The sequence below is a fragment of the Vombatus ursinus genome, unplaced genomic scaffold (genome assembly GCF_900497805.2).
Source record: "Vombatus ursinus unplaced genomic scaffold, bare-nosed wombat genome assembly UNPS02009835.1, whole genome shotgun sequence".
NCBI classification, from domain to species: Eukaryota; Metazoa; Chordata; class Mammalia; order Diprotodontia; family Vombatidae; genus Vombatus; species Vombatus ursinus.
The window spans coordinates 4,863,945-4,891,083 of NW_020949613.1; the positions used below are offsets into that span (position 1 = coordinate 4,863,945).

At 35.5% G+C, this 27,139-nt stretch overlaps 1 protein-coding gene across 1 annotated transcript in view; it reads right to left on the reverse strand.

The window, feature by feature from the left end:
* The window catches only part of COL21A1 (collagen type XXI alpha 1 chain), a 221,485-nt gene that overhangs the window by 3,183 nt on the left and 191,163 nt on the right, over window positions 1–27,139 (reverse strand). The window contains exons 20-29 of the mRNA XM_027852911.1: window positions 25,768–25,821; window positions 20,644–20,697; window positions 17,679–17,750; window positions 11,296–11,331; window positions 9,691–9,735; window positions 4,516–4,548; window positions 1,927–2,073; window positions 1,772–1,826; window positions 1,272–1,472; window positions 116–193 (exon numbers count right to left, since the gene is read on the reverse strand). Of these exons, the coding sequence (XP_027708712.1) occupies window positions 116–193; window positions 1,272–1,472; window positions 1,772–1,826; window positions 1,927–2,073; window positions 4,516–4,548; window positions 9,691–9,735; window positions 11,296–11,331; window positions 17,679–17,750; window positions 20,644–20,697; window positions 25,768–25,821 (775 nt within the window). The remainder of the gene's footprint in view (window positions 1–115; window positions 194–1,271; window positions 1,473–1,771; window positions 1,827–1,926; window positions 2,074–4,515; window positions 4,549–9,690; window positions 9,736–11,295; window positions 11,332–17,678; window positions 17,751–20,643; window positions 20,698–25,767; window positions 25,822–27,139) is intronic.

The window sequence follows — 27,139 nt, forward strand, 5'->3', positions numbered from 1 at the left end:
TAAAGTACTTTGCAACCTTAAAGTACTATATAAATACTGGCTGTTAATATTAATTGTTATTACTTAATTGCTAAAACAAATATGCAATACTTGCTTGGTTTATGTTAACTCTTACCTGGAGGGCCTGGGGGGCCTCGTTCTCCTGGATGTCCAAACCCTTGGTTACCCTTTGCCCCATTTCTTCCTGGTTGTCCTGCAGAATATTAAACTATTATCTTTCTTGAAAAATCACTCAAGTTTGGGGTTTTTTGGGGTGGGGGAGTTAGAAAGATAATACATATGTAAAGGGAACAAATCCTTTTTTTTTAACAAACAGGCTTGCAAACTATCATTCTCGTTCATTTAATTTAATTTGCAATGAACATTAAAGGCAATTTTATGCAACCGTTCATTTGAGGACTAGACACTGGAGTGAATCAAAGGCCAACATGAAAATAGAGATGCAGAAATTGACTAGTGGTCTTATGTTGATTTTTAGAACCCACAGGTTTTCTCTTACTACTTCAAAGAAGAGAAGCTCAAAAATGTTTGTATGATTTGGGATGGAAAGAGAAGAAAGGGAAATAACTGCAATTAACATAGTATATCTATTGAATCCTGAAAGGCACAGAGAACATTACAAATTAGTTGACAAAGACCAGTTGAGAAACAGAAAAGTCAAAATCTTTAAAAAATATTGAAAAAAGGGAAGATGCTTTTGTGTAAAGATTAATTGTGTATGGAATTCATTATGAAAGGCAGAAAAGATCCTAATCAAAAATAAAGAATAAATTGAACATTTTCCACCTTCTGATTCCATATTGCTCATAACTTTGGTCTTTCTCTCTAAAACATCTCACCAGGAAGACAAAAACCTTACTATTTTCTAATGTGTTTCATTCAGAAGGTTGAGGTATTTATCAAATGTATAGACAGAAGACTAAGCTCTATCATAGTAGGAAAAGGGGAAGATATACATTCTTTTCTGGAGATTTTCCAGGGAAAGGAGGAATTTTTATTCATTTAATAGAACAAAGAGGGGCAGAATGATGTAGAGAGCTGGCCTCAAAGACTTGTTTTTAAATTGGTTCTAAGTTTTTCCCCTGACACATATAGACTGTGTAACCCTGGCCTAGCCAACTAACTTCTTCATGCTCTAAGCAACTCTCTAAAAATCATAAGTTGCACAGAAATTGCCAACTGCATTTGTAGAGTTTCCTCACCTGAAAATTCCTAATGCAATGAAAACACAGGTCTAGTCCCCTTACTCTATAATAAAGCAAGTGGAGTACCTTTTAGCCCTCGAGCACCTGGGTGTCCAGGAGTTCCCATTAGTCCAGGAACACCATCTCTTCCTGGCAACCCAGGAAATCCTCTTGGACCTTCTGGTCCCATTGGACCAGGTGGCCCAGGAAGACCAGGGGAGCCATTTTGAGACTGACAATGGTCACAGCTTTGTAATCTTCCACTATGAAGTAAGACTGGCAACTGGGCTAAAAACAAAACAAAACAAAACAAAAACAAGAAATAATCTTAAAGTGATGATTAGGCATTAGTAAGCTCTTCATTTCAAACTGCATTTTGTTTTATTTTCATTTTAAATTCTTTTTTAAATTTAATTTATTTTTTAATTTAATTTAGTTTAATTTTTTATTTAATTTTATTTAATTTATTTTTTTAAAGTAGTTCTTTATGTCACCAAAAATTGACTACCTTCCTACCTCTCTCTGAATACTGTGTTTTATATTTACCAGGGTGAGGGAATATTCTCTTCAATATAGTTGATACTTACCTCTCAAAACATCTGTGCAAACTTGCCGTATGAACTGCTCTGAAAATTCTCTCCCCTGAATCAGAGATATAGGTATTATTGTATGTATGAAGGTTACTTAAAAAGCAATAAAGAGCATATTTAAAAAAAAAAATAGAAAAGAAAAAAAGACATACTGGTTTCCCATCTAATCCAGGAGGTCCTCGAGGGCCTGTTTCTCCATGCTGTCCTCTTGGACCAATGGGCCCCATTAAGCCATCCATCCCTGATTCTCCTTTAGGCCCACTGGCACCCCTACTGCCAGGGTCTCCCTTTTCACCCTTCTAAATACAAAGAGAACAAAGCAAAATCTTAACTTAAATACTTCATAAGATATGACTGCTGCAAATGATGAAAACAATAATGAAAACTCCAGGACATGGTATATAAAAGACAACTGGGTAGGTTAAATCTGGAAAATACTGAAATTGATCTGCAAAGAAATTTAATTCAAGTTACTTTCCAATTAGAATTGGTTATAAAAGAGACAATTAGTCTTATACATCACTCAGGCTGCAAGTTCCCTGAAGGCAGAGACCAAGAAGACTTACTTATCTATGAATCTCACTTGGTACCCAAAACAGTGATTTTCCTAAATTTACCACTTAAGTGCTTATTGGATTGAATGAAATAAAATTCTCCTTTTTCCCATTGTTTGAATTTTGGTAATCTGGGTTTTTAGGACCTCTACCATGGATCAGTAGAGAATGAGAAAAAAAATTCAATGTCATTTCTAATACTCATTAGAATTCATTTTAAAAATTAACATAAAGCTTATAAAAAGCAATTGGCAAAAACCTTAAAAGATCAGTTTATGGATTTTAATTATCTGTTAAATGGGTTTCATTATCTATTATCTCCCTCTAACACTTATAAGTTGACCATAACTTACTTTGTATATTTACTTTGAAGACCTTAATTTAGTTTAAATACATAATTGATAATACTACTGAGATAGAAAATGCATAATCAAAAAAATTTTAAACTGTGATTTTTCTTTTATCAAACCCAGATAGTTATAAGGACTTAATGAAATGTCAACATACCTCATGGACAATTTTTTCGATTCAATAATGTGGATGGATAAGAGAAATCCATCATTTCAATTAGAAAAGCAACACAAAAACATCCTAAACTACATTATTATATCAATACCTGTTAAAAAAAACTTTAACAAACTATAGCACTTATGTTTTTAAAAAGTTACAAGAATAGGCATAAAAGGGCCTTTTAATATCATAAAAGTATATGTCTAAAACCAAAACCAAGCATCATATGAAATGGAGATATAATAGAACCTTTTCCAATAAATACAGGAGTAAAGCAAGAATGCCCCCTCTCCTCACTGTTATTTAATATAGTGCTAGATATGTTTGCGATAGCCATAAGACAAAAGAAAAAAATAAAAGAATAAATACAGGCAAAAAAGAGACCAACATATCCCTATTTGATAATTGGCAAATTGGCAAAAATGACAGAAAGATGGGAATAGTTAGTGGTGGAGGGGTTGTGGAAAGATAGGAATACTAATGCATTATTGGTGATATATGAATCAGTACAACCATTTCGGAAAGCTATTTGGAATTATGCAAATAAAGAAACTAAAATTTCCTTATCCTTTGACCCAGAGATTCCATTAATAGACTTACATCCCATGGAGGTCCATGATAAGAAGATCTCATATACTAAAATATTTATAGCACAGCTTTTTTGTAATAGCAATGAATTGGTTAAAAAAATAGATGGGTATTGATTTGGAAATGAATAAACAAATCATGGTACATGAATGTAAAGGAATATAACTGTCCTATAAGAAATGACTAATGTGATGAAAACAGAGATTCATGGAAAGATCAATGAGATATGACATTAATATCCACAATAACTAAAACAATGTAATTGGAAAGAAGCACATAAGCATACACACACACGCATACAATTAAAAGCAGTTAAAAGTGAATGTTAGAAAATTACAACCAACAAACATGACTCAAAAGAAGAAATATAAGAAGATCCACTGGACTAATCCTTATCCCTTCGCAGAGGTAGAAAGTTCACAGATATTATACATTGCAGATATTTTTAGACTTTTTGAATGTATTTGTAAGTTATGCTGATTTGTTCATCTTTTTTTTCTTTAAAAATACAACTTATTATATAGGCTAGCTCTCTGGGAGGGAGAGTGATTGGAATATTGGGGAAAATTACAGTGATGTAAAAAAATAAAAGACATCAACAAAAAAAAAATTTTTAAAAAGCAACTTCAAGAACAGGCCCTCCTCATGGTGGGTTGGTGGCATCAGTGGTCTTTTTGTAGAAAACATACCAATACTTTTATCATGACCTAAATAATTGTCCTGAACTCCCCCTATTTTTTTTTCTGCAGCCATTCTTTGTTATTTTAACAGTTAGAAATAACAACAGCTAGCTTTTATTGCATATGCCAGGGATTTTTGTCCTTGAAAAGAGGGCCCTAAGGTAGAAACAGTGGGTAGAAACCAGATTGCCATCTGGAAGTGCAATCTGACCAAAGTATTTCAGAGTAACAACATCGATGAGAATAAGGACAGATGCTCTCAAAATCAATGGGAAGCAACAATTATGAAATTTATCCAACATAACATTCAGTTTGGGAGTTCAAATTTCACAATTACATTACAGTGACAATGTTTATTGAAGATTATCGAAGATTAGTTATGAGGAAAATTAAGGTTTTAAGCAAATACCTCTCCTTTTGTTCCATGATGTCCTGGAATTCCCTACAGAAATAAAGAGGGAGAGAAAAAACCTTTTACAATGAAAAAGAGAGATTCATGTGTTCATTTTATTCACTGTATAATCACAGATGTCAATTTTTTTTTCTGTAGCTGTCAAATTTATTTGAAACTATACCAATTTATTCTAAAATGTACATGAAAGGATACAAGATAAAATGGGATATTAATAAAGTTCTTTGCAACCTCAAAGCATTATGTAAGTATTATTATTACTATAACCAAAATGTTGCACACAACACAACACAGCTGCCCATTTAATCTTCCTAATTCACAATCTGATCATCTCTCCCCTTCTTAACAATATTCAGTGACTTCCTATTGCTTTGAGTTGTTCAGTCAATTCAGTCATGTCCAACTCTTCATGACCCTATATGGGGTTTAATTGGCAAAGATACTGGAGTGGTTTGCCATTTCCTCCTCCAGTTCATTTTATTGATGAGGAAACTGAGGCAAACTGAGTTAAGTGACTTACGCACACACAGCTAGTAAGTGTCTGAGGCCATATTTGAACTTAAGTCTTCATGACTCCCTCAACTCTACCACCTAACTGCCTTTTATCCCCTTATATTTATGTGGACCTTGCATAGCCCTGTCTCACTTAAGTCCAGTTCACTTTTAATAGTTCATTATCCGTAGAATCAAGCTATTGCATCAGCCCCTTACCCAAGGAGTAGATCCGACCTTATTACCTTCCACTAATGGGAATCACAATCCTTATTTCATCCAACAGGACAAAATATAAATGCATTAGCCTGGCATTCAAGGCTCTCCATGATTGAGCTCTCAAAACTTGGTATTTCACAGTGCTTCTTTTGTTGCACCCTCTGTTCCAGCCAAATCAAATGACAAACTATACCCTAAACTTAGCATGTCTTTTCCCCCATACCTATGCAATTGTACAGGCATATACTTGCAGCTAGATGGAAGCAGCTAGGTAGCTCAGAGTATAGAGGGCTGGGCCTGAGTCAGTAAGACCTGGGTTCAAATGTGACTCCAGACATTTACTAGCTGTGTGACCCTGGGCAAGTCACTTAACCTGTTTGCCTCAATTGCCTGGAGAAGGAAATGGCAAACCACTGTACTATCTTCGCCAAAAAACCCCTTGGACAGTATAGTCCATGGGGTCATGAAGAATTGGACATAACTGAACAATACCTACAAAACACTTCCTTTTCATTTCCTTTTAGAATCCTTCAAGGCTTTGTTCATACACTCCTTTCTCTGCCAGCTGAACGGGCTCTTTCCTCCTCATATGTAGCTACGATACTTTGTCAGGACTCCGTCTTTGTCTGTTTGACTTCATAACTTTTATTATACTTATTTTGGATGGAGGACTGGTGTGTCTACCCTATCCCGCCCCTCCAGTGGAATGTAAGCTCCTTGAGAACAAGGATTGTAGGATGTGTTCCTCTTTGTCTCATCAGTACCAAGATTTAGAGGCCACTGACTTCAACCCCCTCATTTTACAGAGAGGTTAAAAGACTTGTCCAACACAACACAGGTAACATGATAAAGCTGGGATCTGATCTCAGGCCCTCCTACTCTAGCCAGCATTCCTTCCATTACCCATGCTACATTTCTATGAGATTCTTAGTCTAGGTACACTCGGCCTACATTCTATGCAGCCTATAGGCCTTAAATATTTATTGACTATTAATTTGAATTACATGGTGAAAACAGTAAAAATTAGTCACCAAAATCAGAGTGGTCCCTCAATCCCTCTAGTACTTAAATCATACCATCAGCTGTAAACTAGGTGGTTAAGGTAATCAATTTGCATTACACCATATACCATCCTATAGGAAGAGCATTGCCCTTATTGACTTAAGCATGAAGGAGAAAACACTTACAACTTCTTGAGTCATAAGCAGTATCAGATCATTTACTTTAGCCCAGACATTTAGCCTTAACAGGGCTTATCTTAATTTCACTCTCACCAATGACTTCCACATATGAATCAAATCCTGCATTAAAGATAATATAGACCACCAAGAAAGCAATGAAAAAATATTGATTTTCTACATTCTTATTCCATAAGGGCTATAGGCATTCAGTTCAAGTCCAAAGGGTAAGAATGTAACTATTTCACATATATATTAACATTGCTTAATTCAGTTTTCAAGTGGGACATTGATTGGTGATAGGGCAATGTAATATACTGTAGCCTGAGCTTCTCTGGGCCTGCTCAAAAGATGCCCAGAGAAGCCCAGGCTATAATGCAATAAGAAAGTTCTAAGTATTTCTTATACAGTATCAAAATTAGTTTTGACAGCTTCATTCAATATCACATGCTTTTTTTTTAAGCTGGACTTTGGCTTTCATTGGTTTCATTCTTATACAGATCAGCATCATTTCTGTGATCACTAGAATTTTCTGCAGCAGTTATAGGTTAGGACCTTGCTTAGTGTCAGAAAACAGTTTATATCAAGGGTAGGACTTGAATCCAGACCTTTCAAACTCCAAGGCCAGTTCTCTATCCATTATGCCATGTTACTCTCTATATTCTGCTTTGAGTGTGAAAAATCTAACTGGAGAGAAGAAATGAGAAACAGGCTAAAGTCATGCCTATTATAAGCACACTCCAAAAAAGTGAATACAAACCATGTTTCATAAATTAAAAAACAAAACATATCAATTTGTAAGTGGATTAACTTTTATGGGGAAAAAGGAACCCAGTAAGAAATATTCAGTAGAGTGAAGTATCTGTCTCCCTATTCCCCATACTCCAACTTACTCTTCAGCAAAATTTGAAAACATGTTTACAGAGTGAGGAACATGAAGGTAGGTTTTATCCTGCTTTGGTCAAAAAACACAGAAGGTTAAATTAGGGGAACAGATAAAAAGGGTTGATATAAAGTATTACAACTAAATTGCAATGGGAAATGAAAACAGCTGTCAACTATGAATACATTAAAAAGGAGAGATTTATGCTGTTTGTGGGAGAAACACTCACTTGGACTTGATATATATCAATAAAGCCAAAAATATCCATATGTGCAGGATTTGGTAAACTGAAAGGTATAGGAGGAATCAGCCACAGTAAAGAGTTTAAGATACTTTACATTGTACCCAAATATCAGCTTCTGAGGAGGAACAGCTGCTCTGCTCTCTAGCCACCACCCTTCCCCATCCCCACTGTCCTCCCATCCCCACCCAGGGATACCAGCCAGTCCACATACTGTTAGAATTTAGCAACTAACTGAGCCTTTTACCTTTAGGCTCTAAAGAAAAGCAATGGGACCCAGGAAGGAATTTATTGCCATTTTCCCACAAATCTTGGAGAGTTTACTCTTAAGAAGCCAAATCCTGCAAGAGCACAATCTCTTCTTTTAAAAGCATATCCTTCTGGAACTCTCCCTCCTCATTTCTGCCTCCTGGTTTCCCTGGTCTCCAGCTAGAGACCCATCTTATGAAAGAAGTCTTTTCTAGTCCTTCTTAATGTAAATGCCACCATATTCTTGTGATTATCTCCCATTTATCATATATACATACATATATATGTATGTATGATATATGTATATATCATACATACATGCACACACATATTTATACATGGTCATTTGCATGTTATCTCCCTCATTACACTTTCTTTGAACTTCCTGAGAACCCAGGCTGCTTTGTAACTTACTTTGTATCCTCACCACTTATCACAGTGCTTGGTACACAACATCCATTTAATAAATGTTTTTTGACTTCTTCTTTTCTTTGAAAGTTGTATGGAAGGAGGGAATACATACTTAAGGAGTAGGCAGCAAAGACTGTTGCCGCTGAAGGCAGTAGCCACAACTGATGTAGTACTAATTATCCTGAGTAATCTGAATTGTGCTAAACTATCACTTGCCACTATATGGGGTTAGCACAGTAGTTCTTAACTTAGGGGTGTGTTGGAGCCAGCTTGAACACCTTTAGAGAGCCAATTGTTAAATTTTCAGTGTAAGCATATATACCTCAAAAATTGGCAACTGCTACAAATCAGAGCTTTATTTATTGTTTTTCATAGTCTAGATTTTAAAAAGTGATAGAGAAAACAATAATGGAGATTAAACTCAAAAGTATATCATGCACACTTTTTTCCCCTGGAGACATGATTATTAAGTATTTATTAGCACATCCCCAACCCATGGGAAGCACGGATAGATTTTAAGTGGTCTATAAACTTGCCTGAAAAAAAAGTACAACTCTATTTTCACTAATTTCTAATTGAAATTTATAGCTTCCTTTAAGCAAAATAGATGCATTATAGCAAGGATCTAATATAGATCCCTCAATATCTATCATTTATATAGAACTGACCTTTTTTGAAGTATATGGGCATACTTTGAATGTAAAGTCAAAACTGATAATTCCATTTGAAACTTACAGTAACCCATGAGGTAGGACTGTAATTATCACCATTTTACATCTGAGGAAACCAAGGGTAAGACTGATTAAGTGATTTGTCAAGGGGGCACACAGCTAATAAGAGTCAGAGGCAGAATTTGAACTTGGGTACTCCTAACTCCAAGACTAGTGTTCCTGCCCCCTCTTTATAATGAAAGAATAATGGGAAACATCTCCCTCCATATAGTGCCACCTTTGGCAGTCAGGATGCCACGGTGGAAAGAGTAATAAACGGGAAGAAACACCCCAGTTATGCCATTTACTGGTCATCTGACTTCATTCAAGACTCCTCAGTTTTCTAAGCTTCACTTTCCTCATCTGTAAAATAAAGGAGTTGAATTAGATGACCTCTATGGTCCCTTCCAGCTCTCATTTTTGACAATCTCATGCGTCTCTTTCCATAACTGCTGCCATTCACAGTAGGAGAGTGAGTTTCCTTTGAATTCAGTAAATGACTCCAAGATGTGGGTGGTTTCTTTCCTCTCAAGATCACATGTAAGGGCAAGCAGAGTAATGAGACTTACAACCTACAACAGACCTATAACCCACACAGCAGGAGTTGCTCCCTGCTCCAGGAAAACAAATTCACAACACACTGAGCTGTCATCTGTTAAGTATCCAAAATTTTATGCTTGCTCATGTCTCAGAAGAATCAACATCTGTACTCCAATGTTATCTTTATTTTTATTTTAGATATACCTGTTAAAAGGGTATTCAATTCTGTTATGTTTCTTAAAAAAATACCTGTGGTCCTGGATCCCCTGATCTTCCATTTTCTCCCTTTTGACCCTTTAAAAGAACATAAAACATTATTAGCAAATGTGTGAAAATCCTATTTAATGCTACATACGATTAATTAATAGCATATTAAATTCAAAGTTTTTTGTCTGTATAGTGTTGTTGTTTTTATATGTTGTATGTTTTGATATAAATTGTTCTCCTGGTTTTACTTACTTCATTCATAGCAAAGCATATTCATTCATATTCAAAGCAAAAACGCTTTATGACCACAATCACAGATCTATAATCTGAGTATGAGATAGGCAAAGTGCCAGAAGGTAAACCCAAAGAAAAATTCAGAAATAAGAAGAATTAAGTAGGAAGACTGAACAAAAGATGATATAAAAAAGGTAGGAAATGATAACATAGGAGAAAAAATAAAGCACATTGGGGAATTATTTAAATGTGAATTCCTAGACAATTCAGATGCACAGCAATTCAGAAGTGAATTGTCAAATAAATATTAGTGTATTAAAGAGTTTATAAATTTACTTTAAAAAAATTAGACTTGTGATTTAATTCAAGTTTCCCAGTGAGAAAACTCTCTTTGCCAAAAGCAGATTTGGAATCTTTTCTACAACTTATTATCTTGAAGAGTATCTGAAGGTACTTTTATGAACTTACTAAACCACGGGGAAATTTGCCCCAAATGCATTCACAAGATCATGTCCCATAATTCACAGGGGAAGCAGGAAAGTATAGAAGGCCTAAAGATCTGCATTCAAAAGGTACTATTTTAAACTCATAAATAAAAAATGAAAAAAAATCTTCAGTAGACACTTTGAAAGATATAATTGTTAAAGATATTAAGAATAATAAAGATTTACTGGGAATTCTAGGCATTTTCACCCTAACAAGTAAGAACTTTTTAGTTTTTATTTTAAAAATACTTATCATATCATGTACATCTCAATATTTTTTCCTGTGCAAAGTTTTGGGGAGAAGCTCTTTTTGTTTACTCCTAAGTTATCCATTTACCCGTAAGACAAACTTTTAAACTAGTTTAAAAAATTTTATGTGTCATTTTAAAAAATGTCAATATGGGGTTTATCAGTTTACTAGACTGAAGGTTTGTGGATGAAAAAAAATTACTAAATGCAGGTAACTGAGAGATCAATCACTACAATTTGTGCATGAGCCACTTTGATCCTGGCTGTTTCACCACCTAAAACGTTTACTTTCAATCAAATAGGATACCAAATCTCTTTACCATGCCAATTAACAGTCCTAAAAACAAAACAAAACAAAACAGCTAACAAAACCTCACCAATTTCCATAGTAACAGCAGAGTTCTTCTTAAGCTATATGTTTTTAGCTAAGAAGACAGGTTAGTTCATATTTCCTAGCATAGCATTAAATTGAAGAATACTAAATCCTAGGTGATAGGGCCTAAAGCCCTTTAAAGATAGAAAATTATTAAAGACGAATTAGCACCTAAGGAATGGATGTGGAAGGCAAGACCAGAAAGAATTAGTGGCAGCACAGGAGATAACTAGAAAAGAGAAAGGCAGAGATGAACTCTGACTATTCTATTGATCTGAAGGTTGGAAGAAGAGGGAAGCATCATACCTGAGGACCTTTTTCACCTTGGTTTCCACTGTCACCCTGTAAAATATTAAGATATAGATTAAGTTTTCATTATAATCAATCTTGAATGATTTCTTTTGCCTTCAAAGAAGAATATAATGACCAGGAATGATTCCTGAGAATGATTTCTTAACAATAGCAACTACAAAATAAAGGGTACACACACTTTACAAATAGACATTTATAGATAACATCATCAACTAGGATATACTTGATCAAGCATGAAGGGGGAACAGAAGGGAAAAAGCATTTATTAAGCACTTACTACATGCCAGGTACTATGCTATATTCTACAGATGTTACATCATTTGATCCTCACTTTATAGTGGAGGAAACTGAGGCATATAGAGACTATATGACTTGCTCAGAGTCACACAGCTACCAAGTGTCTGAAGCTGCACTTGAACCCAGGTCTTCCTGGCTCAAGGATCTGTGCTCCTTCCAATGTGCCACCTCCTTGCATGACTACTGCACAGTAAAATCTCACAAGAAGAAACAATTTTTGATACACTCATATAGGACTTTTAGTAACTTTTATTTCTCCTAATTAAGGAAAACTTTAAAAGAATAGGTTAAAAAACAAAAAGGTCTATTGTTAATAGAATGATGTATTTAATTTCTAAATAGGTGAATTGACAACTTGCTTATGAATATGAAAGTTTCTAGCAAACCACAAAGTATAAAATGTTCAAACATTTTAAAAATTCTTTCTTTTTTTTATTTTTTCCTGTGATTCCATTGACATAATTCACTCCTAGTGATTTCATCTGCCTATGCAGATGAGCACCTTCGTTGCATCTTATAGACTTAAAAATTGTCTAGGGGGTGATGAGAGATTAAGTAACTTGCGCTAGTCTCTTAGCCTGCATGTGTCAGAGGCAGAGCATGAACCCAAGTCTAAGCTAACTATGCACTCCACCATGGCTTCCTCATCTGAGAATCGTGTGCTAGTTTCAATGATATTCCTATTATATACCATAGAAATAAAAGAGAAAAGGACTTACATGTTCAAAAATTATAGCAGTCCTTTTTGTAGTGCAAAGAACTAGAAGCTAAGGGGTGACCACCAATTAGCTAATAGCTGAACAAATGATGATCATGACATATGAATGTGACAGACTAATATTGTGCCATAAGAAATAATGAAAAGGACTCTTTCAGGGAACTTAGGAAAGACTTACATGAATTGCTATGAATGAAGTATGTAAAACCAGGAGAATAATTTGTATCAAAACATACAACATATAAAAACAACAACACTATAAAGACAAAAAACTTTGAAAGACTTGAAAATTCTGATCTATACAATGACCAACCACAATTCCAGCACACTTATTATAAAACATGCTACCATTTCCAAAGAGAGAAATAATGGTATAAAATAAGAGACACACTTGGACATAGCCAATATGGCAATTTGTTTTACTATGCATATTTGTGATGAGAGTTTTGCTTTTCTTTCTTTTGTTCCATGACAGGGGGAGGTATATGAGGGAGAGAAAATAAAATTTTGTTAACAAAAAAATTTAATTTAAAAACATATTATAGAAAAACAGTGCATTTTATAGAGGATAGAATTCCTATTCTGTTGTTTCCCTTAATGTCTTACCTAAATGCTTTCCTTTATCATCAGTGACATTGCCAGCCAAAAACCTCTAAAAGAATCTACCATGCTGGAAAGAATTTGAGGATGGCTTTAATGAAGGACACTATATCTGAACAGAATGCTAGCTAGCTAAGTCAAGAGCAGATCCTCAATGGGTTGTTGGCAGGGTGAAATTTTTGGCCACCACAACTGATGATGACTCTTAAGTCATGGGGAAGTTATAATCTGCTTTAGTGGAGATTGTATATATGTATATCCATGAGGTATTACAGTATGGTAATATCAGAGAACTGAGGATTTCAGTTCAATATGAGGTAAAACTCCCAAACAATTCAGATCTGTCCAAAAACAGAAAGGGCTGTCTTGCAAGTTGGGAATTTCTCTATGTTTGAAGTCTTCAAGATGGATAACCTCTTATTTGAGATCATAGAGTAGGATGAGATCTCAGAGGCCACCTAGTCCATTGTGTTCCTAAACAAGAATCCCCTCTACAACATACCAGACAACTGGGAGATTTTTACTAACGGAGAAGGCAACTAGGTGATGAAGTGGCTAGAATACTGGACATGGAATCAGGAAGCCCTGAGTTTGAATCCTGCTTTAGACACTTGAGACTATGTAAACCCAAGCAAATCACTTAGACTTTAGAGGCCTCAATTTCTTCAGCTATAAAATGGGGGTACTATCTCCCAGAGTGGTTGTGAGAATAAAATGGCATAATAGTTGGAAATGTTGTGCAAACCTTAGTGTTACAAAAATGCTAACTATATAGGTATTTTATTTAAGATGACCTCTGAGGTCCCTTCAATTCTAAATCTAAAATGTTAGAGTCAGAACAGGTCTTAAAGATCAATCCATTTTATACATGAGGAAATTAAGAGAGGCTTAAAAAGGTTTCACTTAGGCTCAGGGTCAGAGATATTTAAAATAGGAACTGTGATAAATTTTTCCTGATTCTCAGGCCATCCCACTTTACATTTTGCCATCTCTAATTACAGGGTCATATCATTTTAAATCTGGAAGGAAACCTGAAGCTTATATAGTCCAAATCCTTAATTCTACAAATGAAGAGATTGAGACCCAAAGAGGGGAAATGAGTTGACTGAGGTAACACAAGCATTTAATTACAAAACTGAGATTTAAAATCAGGTCTTCTGTCACCAAATCCAAGGTTAAAAAAATACAGAGGTTACATTGGGCAGTGGGTGCATTCTGAAGTTCATGCACCTTATGCAAGGAAAAAATATAATTTATGTAAAAAGGTAAAGATTTTGACTGTGAGAACTCTTCCGTCCAAAAGTAGGCTAATAATGGTTTTAGAGTTTTAATGAATGTAATCTAAACAGTTCCACTGCTGCTATGAGATGTAATCAGTGTCTCTGCAGGCATATGGAAGTCCTGCCAAGCAAACCCCACTGACATCAGATAGCCTTTAATCATCCCTGGAGGGGTCCTGCCCCAGAAGTCTCTTTAGGAACTTTATGAGATCAGGAAAAGAAATTTGACCCTCCTCTGCCCTCTCTCCTTCCAAAAGGAAAGTTCCTTTCCCAAAATTTTCTTTGGCCCTCAGAAAACAATAAAGAATGCTTACCAGAAATACACAACCACACTTAAGAAATAACATGTGTCATGAAATTAAAATCAACTCATCCAAGCCCTCTGTAGATTTCATTGTTTTGTTCCTGTTGTGGTTTTATGTCTTAATTTCTGTTTTAGATACTGTCTCTTCATTCCTTACCTTCAATTATTTGTCCATCCTTTTTTACTTCATTTTCCCCTTTTTAATTACTTTTTACATTACAGTACTTAAAAAAATGTCAACTGCTTCGAGATACCCATCCCACAAGACCTTTTCTTGTGTCTGCCTATGGTGGACCCATTTGGGTGAAGTGACTTGCCCTGTTTGCCTCAGCTTTCTTATCTGCAAAATGGAGCTGAAGAAGGTAATGGCAAACCACTCAAGTATGTTTGCCAAGAAAACCCCAAATGGGGTCACAAAGACATTGAAGGAAGGAAGGAAGGAAGGAAGGAAGGAAGGAAGGAAGGAAGGAAGGAAGGAAGGAAGGAAGGAAGGAAGAAAGGAAGGAAGGAAGGAAGGAAGGAAGGAAAAGAAACACTTCCTGATCTCAAAGAATTTACATTCTATGAAGGAATGCATGTGTGTGTGTGTGTGTGTGTGTGTGCGCACATGCATATGTATACACCAAAATATATATTATATTTTTAAAAATGCGATAGAACTAATAGTTAGTTTCCAGTCTAAGTGTCTATGAAAATGCAACCCTTGAATTCCTCAAGAGTAGAGACAGTTTCAGTTTTGTCTTTGTGTTGCCAGAACCTATCACAGTACCTGGTACGCACTAAGAACTTAAAAAATGTTAATAAATAATTGATTTGTTGTTCATGAGGCAAAGTTCTTTCAACAAGGTTCAGATTAAGGCTTAATTTTAAGTGTCTTAAAATGTAAATCAGACTCTATCCAAGTTCATATGACATACATTGAACCAGACTTTTAGATTGCCTTTCTTTCCTCCCTTCCCCTGCATTATTTTGGCCCCACATATAAGCTCAGAGTTCAAATTAATAATCACTTGAGAGCACAGACTCCAGCTGGATGGATATGTTCCAGAGAAGCCAATATGAATCTCTGAGGTCGGAAATGATTAATTTGGGGGAACACACTATATGAAACATATCAGTTTAATGATAAATACGTAGACTTTTATTCTCCAAAGGGTCTGTGCACCCAGGACGCTAGCCATAAATGAACACATACATGGTTCATATCTTTTAGTAGAGTTTTATTTTTTTTTTCTCCTCCACTCAAATCCTTTGTTGTTCCAGTTTACCTGATACCATCATCTCCCTTACAGTTTATTTTGAATTAGCTTCAACAAGCATTTATTACTTTTTTGGCCACCTGAACATATGACATTTGTATTCATTCTATTCACTTACCAATTTGTTAATTAGTATTTGTGTTCATACTTAATATTATAGCAGACAAAATCATTATTTGTTGGTTCCATACCTGATAGTCCACCATGTTTTCTTTGCTTCTGTGAATACCATTAAGGTGAGTAAATATGGCATAGATTCACTTTTTGAATAACCCTTGCTGTCTGAATTCATGAAATAATTTTACTCAACCCTCTACTCTATATCTAGAGACTTCATCAAAGTAACTACCTTCTAGGATACCTTCATTTAAATAACACATGATAAGAATATGCATGAGAATTCATGCTAAGGCATTGTGTCACGGTGCTGAACACTCATTAATTACTACTTAAAGATAGAGGAATTTTTAAACTAAAAATAATGGACAGTTTTCAAAGGAAGAAATTCTCCTAACAATCATATGAAAAATTCTCAAAATACTGATAATTAAAGAAATGCAAATTAAATCAACTCTAAGGTTTTAGCTTGTACTCATCAGATTGATGAAAATGATAAAAGAAGAAAATTACATATTAGAGGGGCTGTGGGAAAACAGGTACACCAAAAGCTATGAATTGGTATAGACATTCCAAAAAAAGAATTTGGAACTATGTCCCAAAAGTCAATAAAATATGGCCTAGCAATCCCACTACTAGGATTATACCACAAAAAGATCAAAGAAAGAGGAAAAAGAATATAGGTAGCTAAGTGGCGCAGTGATAGAAGAGAGTGGGCTTGGAATCTGGAAGACCCATCTTCTTGAGTTCAAATATGACCTCAGACACTATCTGTATGACCCTGGGCAAGTCACTTAGCCCTGTTTGCCTCAGTTTTCTTATCTGCAAAATGGAGCTGAAGAAGGAAATGGCAAACCACTCCAGGATCTTTGCCAAGAAAACCCCAAATGGGGTCACAAAGCTATCACTGAAAATGACTAAACATATATATATACACACACATACATATACACACATACACATATACTGATATATATGTGTATACTATTCATATAAACATACATATGTATATGTATACACAGGTGTTTTATGTATAAAGGATGGCGAGATGCATATACATATACACACAGACCCAGTTTTTAATATATATATACGCGTGTGTACATATATATATAATGTGTATATACATATATGTGCATTCACATACACATGTATTTGTATCGTGTATGTATGTATAGCAGCTCTTTTTGTAGTAGCAAAAAATGAGAAACTAAGGGATAGATACTTATTAAGAAATAGTCATGACATATGTATATACTGGAATATTTTTTACTATACAATAAGAAACAAAGTTTCTTAAGATGGTTTCAGAGGAAAGTGGGAAGACCTATAATTAATTGATAGAAATTGAAGTGAGCATCATCAGGAGAAGAATTTGTAAAATGACAACAGCATTACGAAGAGCAACCCTGAACAGCTTAAGAACTCTGAATAAAGCAGAAATAAACTTTAATCACAGAAAGCACTTAAGGAAATACGCTAGCCACCTACTGACAGAAGGATCAGGGACTCAAGGTGCAGAAGGAAACATAAACTTTTGGACATGGCCAATGAGGGAACATGCTTGGCATGACTGTGCGTATTTGCTATGAAGTCTCCTTCCCTCCTTCCTTCTTTCCTTTCTCCTTTCCTACTTTATGGGAGAGTGTGAGAAGACAAAATAAATGCTTTGTTTAAAAAAAAAACCAAAGCATACAATAAATTCTAAAAAATAAGAATGATATTCTAATGGTATTCCTTTGATGCACTGAAAAAGATTCACGAAAAAAGTTTGCTAAAAAGAAATCACCATAAGTACATACCTTTTTCCCTGGTGTCCCAGGTAAGCCTGGGTATCCTGGTTCTCCTGGGGGGCCTGACACTCCTTGTTCTCCCTAGGAAATAGAATGGTTCCATAAATATTATTGAGTAGCTAGATACAATCAGACCAAAAACTGCCTTTCCTCAAAATACTAGTATGTGGAACATGGCATTCACATATTAGGTGTTTCAAAGTGACTGATCCATGCTGTAGACATTTCCTATGTTCAGAAAGTCAAATGGAAGTTAGAATTGTATTTTCTCGTGGCAATTTCTCTTAGTCAACTGAAATCCTCATCTCAATTATTTATGACTCACCAATCATAAATGTTTAATGCATTATTACTAGCAGTTTTCAAAAAAATCTTTTCTCCACTAAAATTCTAAAGTGATGTGTTATTGAGGCTTGGAAATGGCCTTAGATCACTGGCAGATAGGCTTTAGCAGGTTCTGCCATATACAATTGTAGAGCCTTCAAGTATGGATCTGACAAAAACTGCGGTTCAAGCTCTAACCTAGCAAAATATGGAGAGGTCTATCACCAGAAGATTGCCAACCATGTAGTTGTTTGTTTATTTCTTTGTTTATTTGTGCCAGAAGTACAGAAAGCCTCATGAAGGTGATAAGATAATTTTTAAGGATTTATCTGTTTCTATTCAGGGAGAACCCTCACTCATGAAACCATGGCTGTTGGCATCCTGAAGTACTTTATACCTTTGTATCTCAAAATATGAGCTCCTTGAGAGCAGAGACTGCCTCTGCCTTTCTTTGCATCCCCAGCTCTTAGCAAGGTACTTCAGCCATAGTAAATGTTTAATAAATGTGTAATGTTGTCTTGTTGACTTTTTTATTGTTGCTTAAATTTTACATGTTTCCTTAGATACATCACCCTCTTTCCCAGTTCTGCTCAGACTTCTCCCTCATTGAAGATAATGTATAACAAGTGTTTTGCAAAGCTTACTACATAAATGTGCTACCTATTGAAAGTCTTCAAGTTGTTTATATGTCTCACAGACCAGGAAAAAGGTAACTTGCAAGCCATGTGCTCCAACTTCCTCATTCAACAAATGAGGAAACTGAGACCCAAGGAAGTTAAATGATTTTTACAAGTTTACAAATGCAGTAAAGGTCAGAGTTGGAATTTAAGTGCAGGTCCTGGGGCAGCTTGGAGGCACAGTGGATAAGAACGCTAGGCCTGGAGTCAGGAAGACTCCTCTTCCTGAGTTCAAATCTCACCTCAGACACTTAGGCTAGTCACTTAACCCTATTTGCCTCAGTTTCCTCATATGTAAAATGAGCTGGAAAAGGAAATGACAAACCACTCCAGTATCTTTGCCAAGAAAACCCCAAATGGGGTCACAAAGAGTCAGACATGACTAAAAAATGGCTGAACAAATATTCACTCCAGTTCCATTGTTTGCTCTTTCCATTAGATCATGTTGCTATATTCAAATGTCACCTTATTTGTGAAACCAACCCTGGTTCTCCCATCTTCACCTTCCTCTGACCCTTCTTATATTCTCTACTTTTCTTAGTAACTTAGCATATTAAATTTTTTAATTATTTATTTCTGACATGCCAGTTATTCCTATAGACTGTGATTGCTTTGAAGGCAGTGATCTATCATAATCATTTCTATATCTCTTAGAGTGAATAGAACAGAGTCCTGGAACATAGTAGTTTGGTCTATTCAAAGAATATGTTGATATTATTGTACACAAGCCTTTTTTCCCCTTTACTACCAAATTTCTTTGCTCTATATAATTATTTTTCACCATATTGCTATTATTAAATTGACATCAGGTTAGGGGGAGTTCTATAACTCAATTTTAAAATACATTCCCTCCAGCTCTGACCTCTGAATGCTTTTCCATCATTAAAAGGGGAGTAAATTCTCTCTTTCTGACCATAAAAAGCCATTTAAATCACCTTAAGGGAGATATTCTTTGCTTCTCAATATAAGTTACATTTATATCTTCAGACAAGTTATAGGATTATAACGCCATAGAGATGGAGCTAGAAGATATGCTAGAAGTAATATAATCCAACTATTTCATTTTCCAATGAGGAAAACTGAGGTCCAGAGAGGCTATAATTTTCCCAAGTTCAAGCAGGTGATAAAGAGCAAAGCTGGGAAGTGATCCCATGTTCTCTACCTCTAAATTCAGTTTTCTTTCCACTGCATCATATATTTAGAAGATAAGAGAAATCACCCTGAACCATCTCTGGGATATTTAACTGGATAAGTTGAAATGCCAGTTATTTTCTGCTCAACTATCTTCACAGCAATGGAACCAGGCCCAGAGTGTGCTCATTCCTGGGATCTTCTGCTTTCACTTTTGTATATTCAGGAAACTGATGCCCATTAGAAAGCCCATAGGAAAGTCTTTGGGCTATGGGAAACACTTGCTGTCGCCTATTCTTTGTATTCCCAGAATTTAGCAAAGTGCCTGGCACATAATAAACTTGTTGATGGACTGATTGCTAACGTGATCCAAGTGTCCCATAATGAACAATGAGAGCCCGCCATTTGATGTGGAGAAAATAAAAGTGACTAAAATGTCTTAGCTTTGGATAAATTTAATCCTGGATCAGACTGACCTTTGTTTCCAATGGCATGGGAAGAGACTATGAGTGTACCAGCAAAAAAAACAAACTATCAACACTATTTGGAAAAACAACTTGAAAGTACATCACTGCTAATAGTATGTCAATATTAGTGTCATGTTAGCCATTATGAAAATTATGGTAAATGATCAAAAGAGAAGCAAAGTAACACCATATTGGATATGGCTAGCTGTTTAGTTTGTATTCATAATAGCTGTACTAATTAATTCCATGTACTTTAAAAAAAACTTTTAACATTCATCGCATTAAATCCTTCTTTATTTAATAAATAGAAGAAAATGGCATTCCTCATTATGATTCATTCTGGAGCATTTCCAAATTAACCAGAAGCAAAATTACCTTCATCCCAGGAAGCCCCGATATTCCTTGAATTCCAGGTTCACCTCTATTTCCCTGTTAATAGAATAGCAAGAAAGATTGGGGTTTTTTTTTGCTGTGTTCATTTGTTTGTTTGATGTTGGAAGAATAAACTGTAGTCATGCATATTAATCAAAGGTACTTACGAAGATCTGTTTGAAATAATTGCTTAAAACATGAAAACATGAAAGTTGAATTGAATATTATTCAATTTGGGAGGGCTTCACATTTCTGAATCACTCTAAAATAAAGTTTTTATGATTTCCAACACATACCCCTGAATATAGTAGTTTTGTTTCTCTTCTCATCCTGGATTTTCTCTGCAAAAACTATAGCTTGTTAATACGTCTACCCCTAAAATGTTTCACTCAGAACTGAGAATAATACTCTGAATATTGCTTCACCTGAGCAAACTACAATGGTTCTATTACCTTTCTCTGTGGACATTACGTTAGCACAAACTCAGATTGAATTAGCTTTTTCTTATTCCATTTCACACTATTTACTCATGTGGCCTAAAACACAACTGTTGCATGACGTATTGTCATCTAATATGCTGCTTTTTCTTATTCCCTCTAAGCATACAGGTTAGGCCAATGCAGTCTACACTAGACATGTTAAGTCTTTCATTCTCACATAATTTGCTTTAAGTCATGTTTCTTTCCCTTTCCTAAACTTGTTTGATTACTTGAACCCGTGTACATAAGTATGCACTTATGAAATTCCATCTTGTTAGACTGGTTCCACAATTCTAGTCTATTCAGATCTTAATGGCTCCTACTTCTTTTTTTTTTTTCTTCTGGTGAGGCAATCAGGGTTAAGTGACTTGCCCAAGGTCACACAGCTAGTACGTGTCAAGTGTTTGGTCTGAGGCCGGATTTGAACTCAAGTCCTCTTGACTTCAGGGCCGGTGTTCTATCCACTGCGCCGCCTAGCTGTTCCGGCTCCTACTTCTATCATCAAAAATATAAGCTATTCTTCCCAATTCAGCACTAACTGAAAAGTTAATATGAATGCTATTGATGCTTTCTTCCAATTAATTTCTATAAATGCTCAAAAGAACAAGACATAACTAGGTTTTTCAAGGGATACTTCACTAATGACCTCCCTCCAGAATGACATCAATGTTATTTTCAATATAATAAAAGGGCTTTCACATTATCTTCAAATATAGCAGAGACAGGAAGAGGAAACACTGAAGAGAGCACTCCCCCTACCGATGAGGAGCAGCACCTTCTCTGCTGCTTATTGCGTTGTCTGTCTATAGCAGGGGTGTGAAATCCTCCCAAGCCACTAGCAAAGCTTCCAAGCTCTGCTAAACTAGATTAATATGCCATTGGGAAATGTTTAACAAAATAAATAACAATACAATACATTGTAGATAATGTTAAATTGTGGTTTTCTAAGTCAGTACGGGGCATCAGGGATCCGTTTCTATTTGAGTTTGACACCACTAGTCCAGAGCACAGAGAGGTAAAATTACTTGTCCACAGTCACATGTCTAGTATGTATCTAGAGTAAAACTTGAACCTACCTCTTTTTTCTACTATGCCATATTGCCTCTTCAAATAAAAATGTATTTGCTGCAACACTTCCAGAAGATAATTTATCATAAGATAACCTCTAGTTCATGGGACCCTTTATGACAGGTAAAAGACCTAGGGGGCATAATCTAGAGATGCAATAGGATAATTATATGCTTAGAGGGAACAAAACAAACTATCATATTAGATGACAACTATATCACAACAGGCTTTTACACTACAATAGTTATAGAGTGTTTTAGGCCACCTGATTTGATCTCTGGTAGATAAGAATTCATACATATATGTTAAATATATGGATACACCCACACAGAATTTAACAAAGTACTAATAATTCTCCTAAGTTTTTGCTTCAAATTCCACACCTTCTTTCTGTTGTATTCTGTGCATTTAAAAATGTTTTATTGATGTTCTTTTATTGTTTTTGTTTCTATTTTGTTTCTATTACTACCCACTATTACCCCACCTCCCCTCACACACAGAAGAGCAGCCCTCCATTCTGACATATGTGTATAGTCCAGCAAAGCAAAGTCACACATTGACAATGTCTGAAAATACATGTCCTTCTGGATCTTTAATCTATCACATCTGTGTCAAATGGTGAGATGTATGTTTCATCAACCGCCTTTTGAATGTTGATCCTTCCTGTAGAACTCTTCCTTCTCAGTCACTTCTGTTGATAATTCATCCAGACATGAGTATTTTCCAAAGCTCTGTCATGGACCCTTTTCTCATCTCTCTCTGCCCTCTTTCCTTTGCTGACTAGTTCCCATTATTTCAATGATCATTTCAACATAAATGATTCCACACATGCATATGTATGCACACATGAATGTGTATGCACATATACTAACTGAATTAATACACAGTAATAGTAATGTAATATAAATAATTATATGTATACAATGATAAATATATGTATATATTGTGAAAAATGATTTCTCTTGGTAATCTGTGTCTTGGAGACTCAGAGCTCCACCCTGCCAGCCTTCTGCTTCAAAATTCTTCAGAAGGACATCACTGATAGTGAGATTGCATTGAATCTTCTTCTCCTGGTCAAACCTGACCCAAACCTGAATTGATTTTATCCTAATCAGGCTTGGGTGGAGACAGATACTACTGCCCCAATAGACAGAGGCTGGGAGTGGTCTGGAATGATGGTGGGTTGATATGAGCCCCTGTTGAAAGGGTATATAACACTGTACCCCAAAATCCCTTTCGAGCTAATTCTGAACTGGCCGCCTTGGGGGGGCCCGGTTTAGGACTGAACTCCTATGCAATGCATGTCAAGCTGGCTTGAGAGAAACTAAACCATGGATATATGCACCCCAATTTCGTTTGTCTCTTTCTTAGATAATAGATTGGGGTTCATAATACACATGTGCATGTATATATGTATGTGTGTATACACATTCTTAACTTCTTTTCTGAATTTCAGTTCTACATTAATCAGGATGTCCCACTGAAATCTCAATCTCAAATATTTAAAAATGGATTTCATCATTTTCCCCCATAAAGCCTACCTCTCTGGCAACTTTCCTACTTATATTGAGGGCACTACCATACTCTCACTCACTAATATCCATTATTTTGAATTGAAATTCGACTTTTCCTCCATTAAGTTCATGTACCTAATACTTTGCAGTCTAGTCTTTGCAATACCTCACGCATCTATCCCCTTCTCTCTACTAAAAGGGCCAACTTCCTAGTTTGAGATCTAATCACCTCATTTGGACTACTATAATAGTCTTCTAGAAGACAATGGAAAACAAGGCATGAAAGATCAGTACTTCGAGGCCAGGGGTGGGGAACCTGTGGCCTGGAGGCCACATGTGGCCTTCTAGGTCCTCAAGAGTGGCCCTTTGACTGAATCCAAACTTCACAGAACAAATTTGTTAGGATTCAGTCAAAGGACCGCACTCAAGCACGCAGAGGGCCACATGTGGCCTCCAGGCCACAGATTCCTCACCCCTGGTCTAGGCTTTACCCCTCCTTCCCAAATTAGCAATGCATTCATTGTTCATACTATGCAAATCATCTCTACACTAATAAAAATAATAAAGACTCATTTGTTTATTATGTCTAAAAAAAAGTGTTGATTTACTGGTTGCCTATTCTAATTAGATCTCATTCTTTTTTTCTTTTTCTTCATCCAAGATATATGACAGAATAAATCCAATTATTGTGCCGGGTATATTTAAACAGGAAACAACAAACAAAAGTCATTACCAAATATTCTGTCATAAAGGGTGTCCTCTGGGTGGGCAATTGTGACTTGTGCCTCATTTAAAGAAAATACATTCAAAAATCAAAATTTATAAATGAAATTAACTTTCATTTCACAAAAAGGTTCTTAATTTACATTTGTAATTCACCGTAGAGTTCTCTTAAATGGTGACATTTAAAATCTGATTCAGTTGTCAAGATATAGATTTTCAAGCTGTTAAGTAGGGTCAATCCATAAAAAAGCATTCAGGTCATGTGAAAAATGGGTATAATTGGGTATTATAACCAAATACATTTTCAAAGCACAGAAAATGTTGTACTAATTCTAGAAAAGAATAAAAAATAAACTGGGCTGCTTTTCTGGAAAAGCATGTTATTTCTTTCACTGACTTTTCAACCCACACTGAAATATTTCAGATACTACATCAGTAACATGTGCCAGACAATCAGAGCCACTGAACCCAGGAAAGCTCCAGGACTGGGGAGCATGTCTCCTGAAAATTCATAGGATTCAAGGGGATTGTAAGAACTGATTCATCTCCAAAAGTCAGCAACAGTTCATTTTTCTCACAAGGACGTTCAGGACTGATGAATTAAGATATACATTTGAACAATTCCAAACAAAGGATGTCCATCACTTTCCTTAGGCAGTTAGTGTCAAAATGTACTTATCAAATGATTATGGTGCACTCGATAGAATGCCCGGATTGCAATCAGAAGATCTGAGTTCAACTCCAGCCTCAGACATTTACTAGTATGTAACCCTGGGCAAATAAACCCTGTTTGCTACAGTTCTTATCTGTAAAAGAGTTGGAGAAGGAAATGGCAAACCATTCCAGTATCTTCACCAAGAAAAACCCAAATGGAGTCACAAAGAGTTGGACATGGCTGAAATGACTGAACAATGATGATTAAAGATAGTTTCCTCAATTTCAATCTATATGTGCAACTGTGTTCCCAATCATATTGGAAAGTAATCTTACTTGGTTGGATCCTATAATCAGCTTGAGTAAATAAGGAAGGCAGCTATAATGGTATTCCTGACTGTTTTTGCTTTTTCTTTGTATCCCCAGTGCTTGGCATAGCTCCTGGCACATAGCAAACTCTTAATCAATGATTGTTCACTGAGAGAAAAGAAGGGGAGAGGAAAGGAGAGAAAAAGAGAGCAAAGGACAGGACAAGAAATGGAAGAAAAGAAAACCTCTTTACATTACCTGTGGAAATTATAAATATCCAAGATGGCTTATCCAAGATGGCTTAGATTATAAAGAGACAATTAAAATATTAAGCCTGGTTACATAGGATTCCATTGTTTACTAATTAAATTTTAGTTTACCTTCAATCCAGGTGTTCCAGGCTGACCAGGTGATCCATCATGTCCCATTAAACCCTGTAATTTTTAAAAATGACATTTCCAGAAAGCAACTTTTAACATTTCAAAGTTGATAAAAAGAAAGATTTCAATTAAAACACTTGGAGTAACTTCACCCCTTCCCTGTCACCCAAAAGTAACTTCCAACAAAGTGTAAAAGAGTGATTAAATATCTCATTGTAGCTGCAGAAAAACGGACCACTGACCAATTCCGCTCTCTGATAAAATCGTTCATTAACGATATCAATTACTTGACATGGAGAAGATTGCAAAGAAAAGGTTGTATACATGCTCTTCCCTCTTCCTCTTCTCAGTAATACGAATAAGTTTATTTCACTAGGAGAAATTCCCCTGATTTCCTCCAAGTAAAACATAATGCCAGGAAGAAAAGCATAATCTATTTCAAGCTATATAGTAGCCATCCTTTGTATTAATCATGCCATTTAAAACAAAAAAGTTATCAATTAAAATAATGACATGAATAATTTCTTTGTCACAATAACACAATCTACTACAGTTAAGTGTGTTGAGGTGCCCCTTTGACTGTTAGAACAATAGTAGAACATAAAATTCTACTAATTGATTTCATAAAGGTACAATTTTAGGAATCACTGAAAAAGATAATCAAGGTTTAATATTTAGTAGAAGGACTAGACCAATGATTCCACTGATTTAGAGAATCCCTAGAAGAGGAAACTACCTCAACTACAGAAGGTCCATAGCCCCTTGTCAGTAATTTAGAGTCTTAAGAGATGCCTAGAGCAATGGGAGGTTAAGTGGTCACATAGCCAATGTGAATAAGAAGTAGACTTGAACCCAGTTTCTTTTGGTCCCAAGGATGGCCTACTATCCACTATATTACTCTGCCTTACATATTTTTCTATTTCATTGCTAATTTGGCCAATGAGGCATATAATCAGGTTTGTTTTTTTCTTATCACTTTACAGAAGAACTCGGTGAGAAATAATCCATCTTAAAAAAAAGTATTCTTCTTACAATACACCCAGACATACCCACACCCGCACACATATACACACACATACACACACCACTCAAAAATTGGGTTGACATTTTTGGAGAAAAATGTCAATATTTACTCATAGATGAAATCCACCAAAAATTTCACATTTTCCAATAAGTAGAACATCTGATACACGTTTTTAATGCTCATGAAAATTAACAAAACTCATAAATTACAACATACAAAACTGATCAGCTTTAATGAGATACTAAATTGCAGATAAAAGAATTTATAGGCTAAAAATCAACAAACATTTTTAGCAATAAGTTTAGGAATCTTTATAGAGTCATATGCCCCTTATGATTTTATTAATTT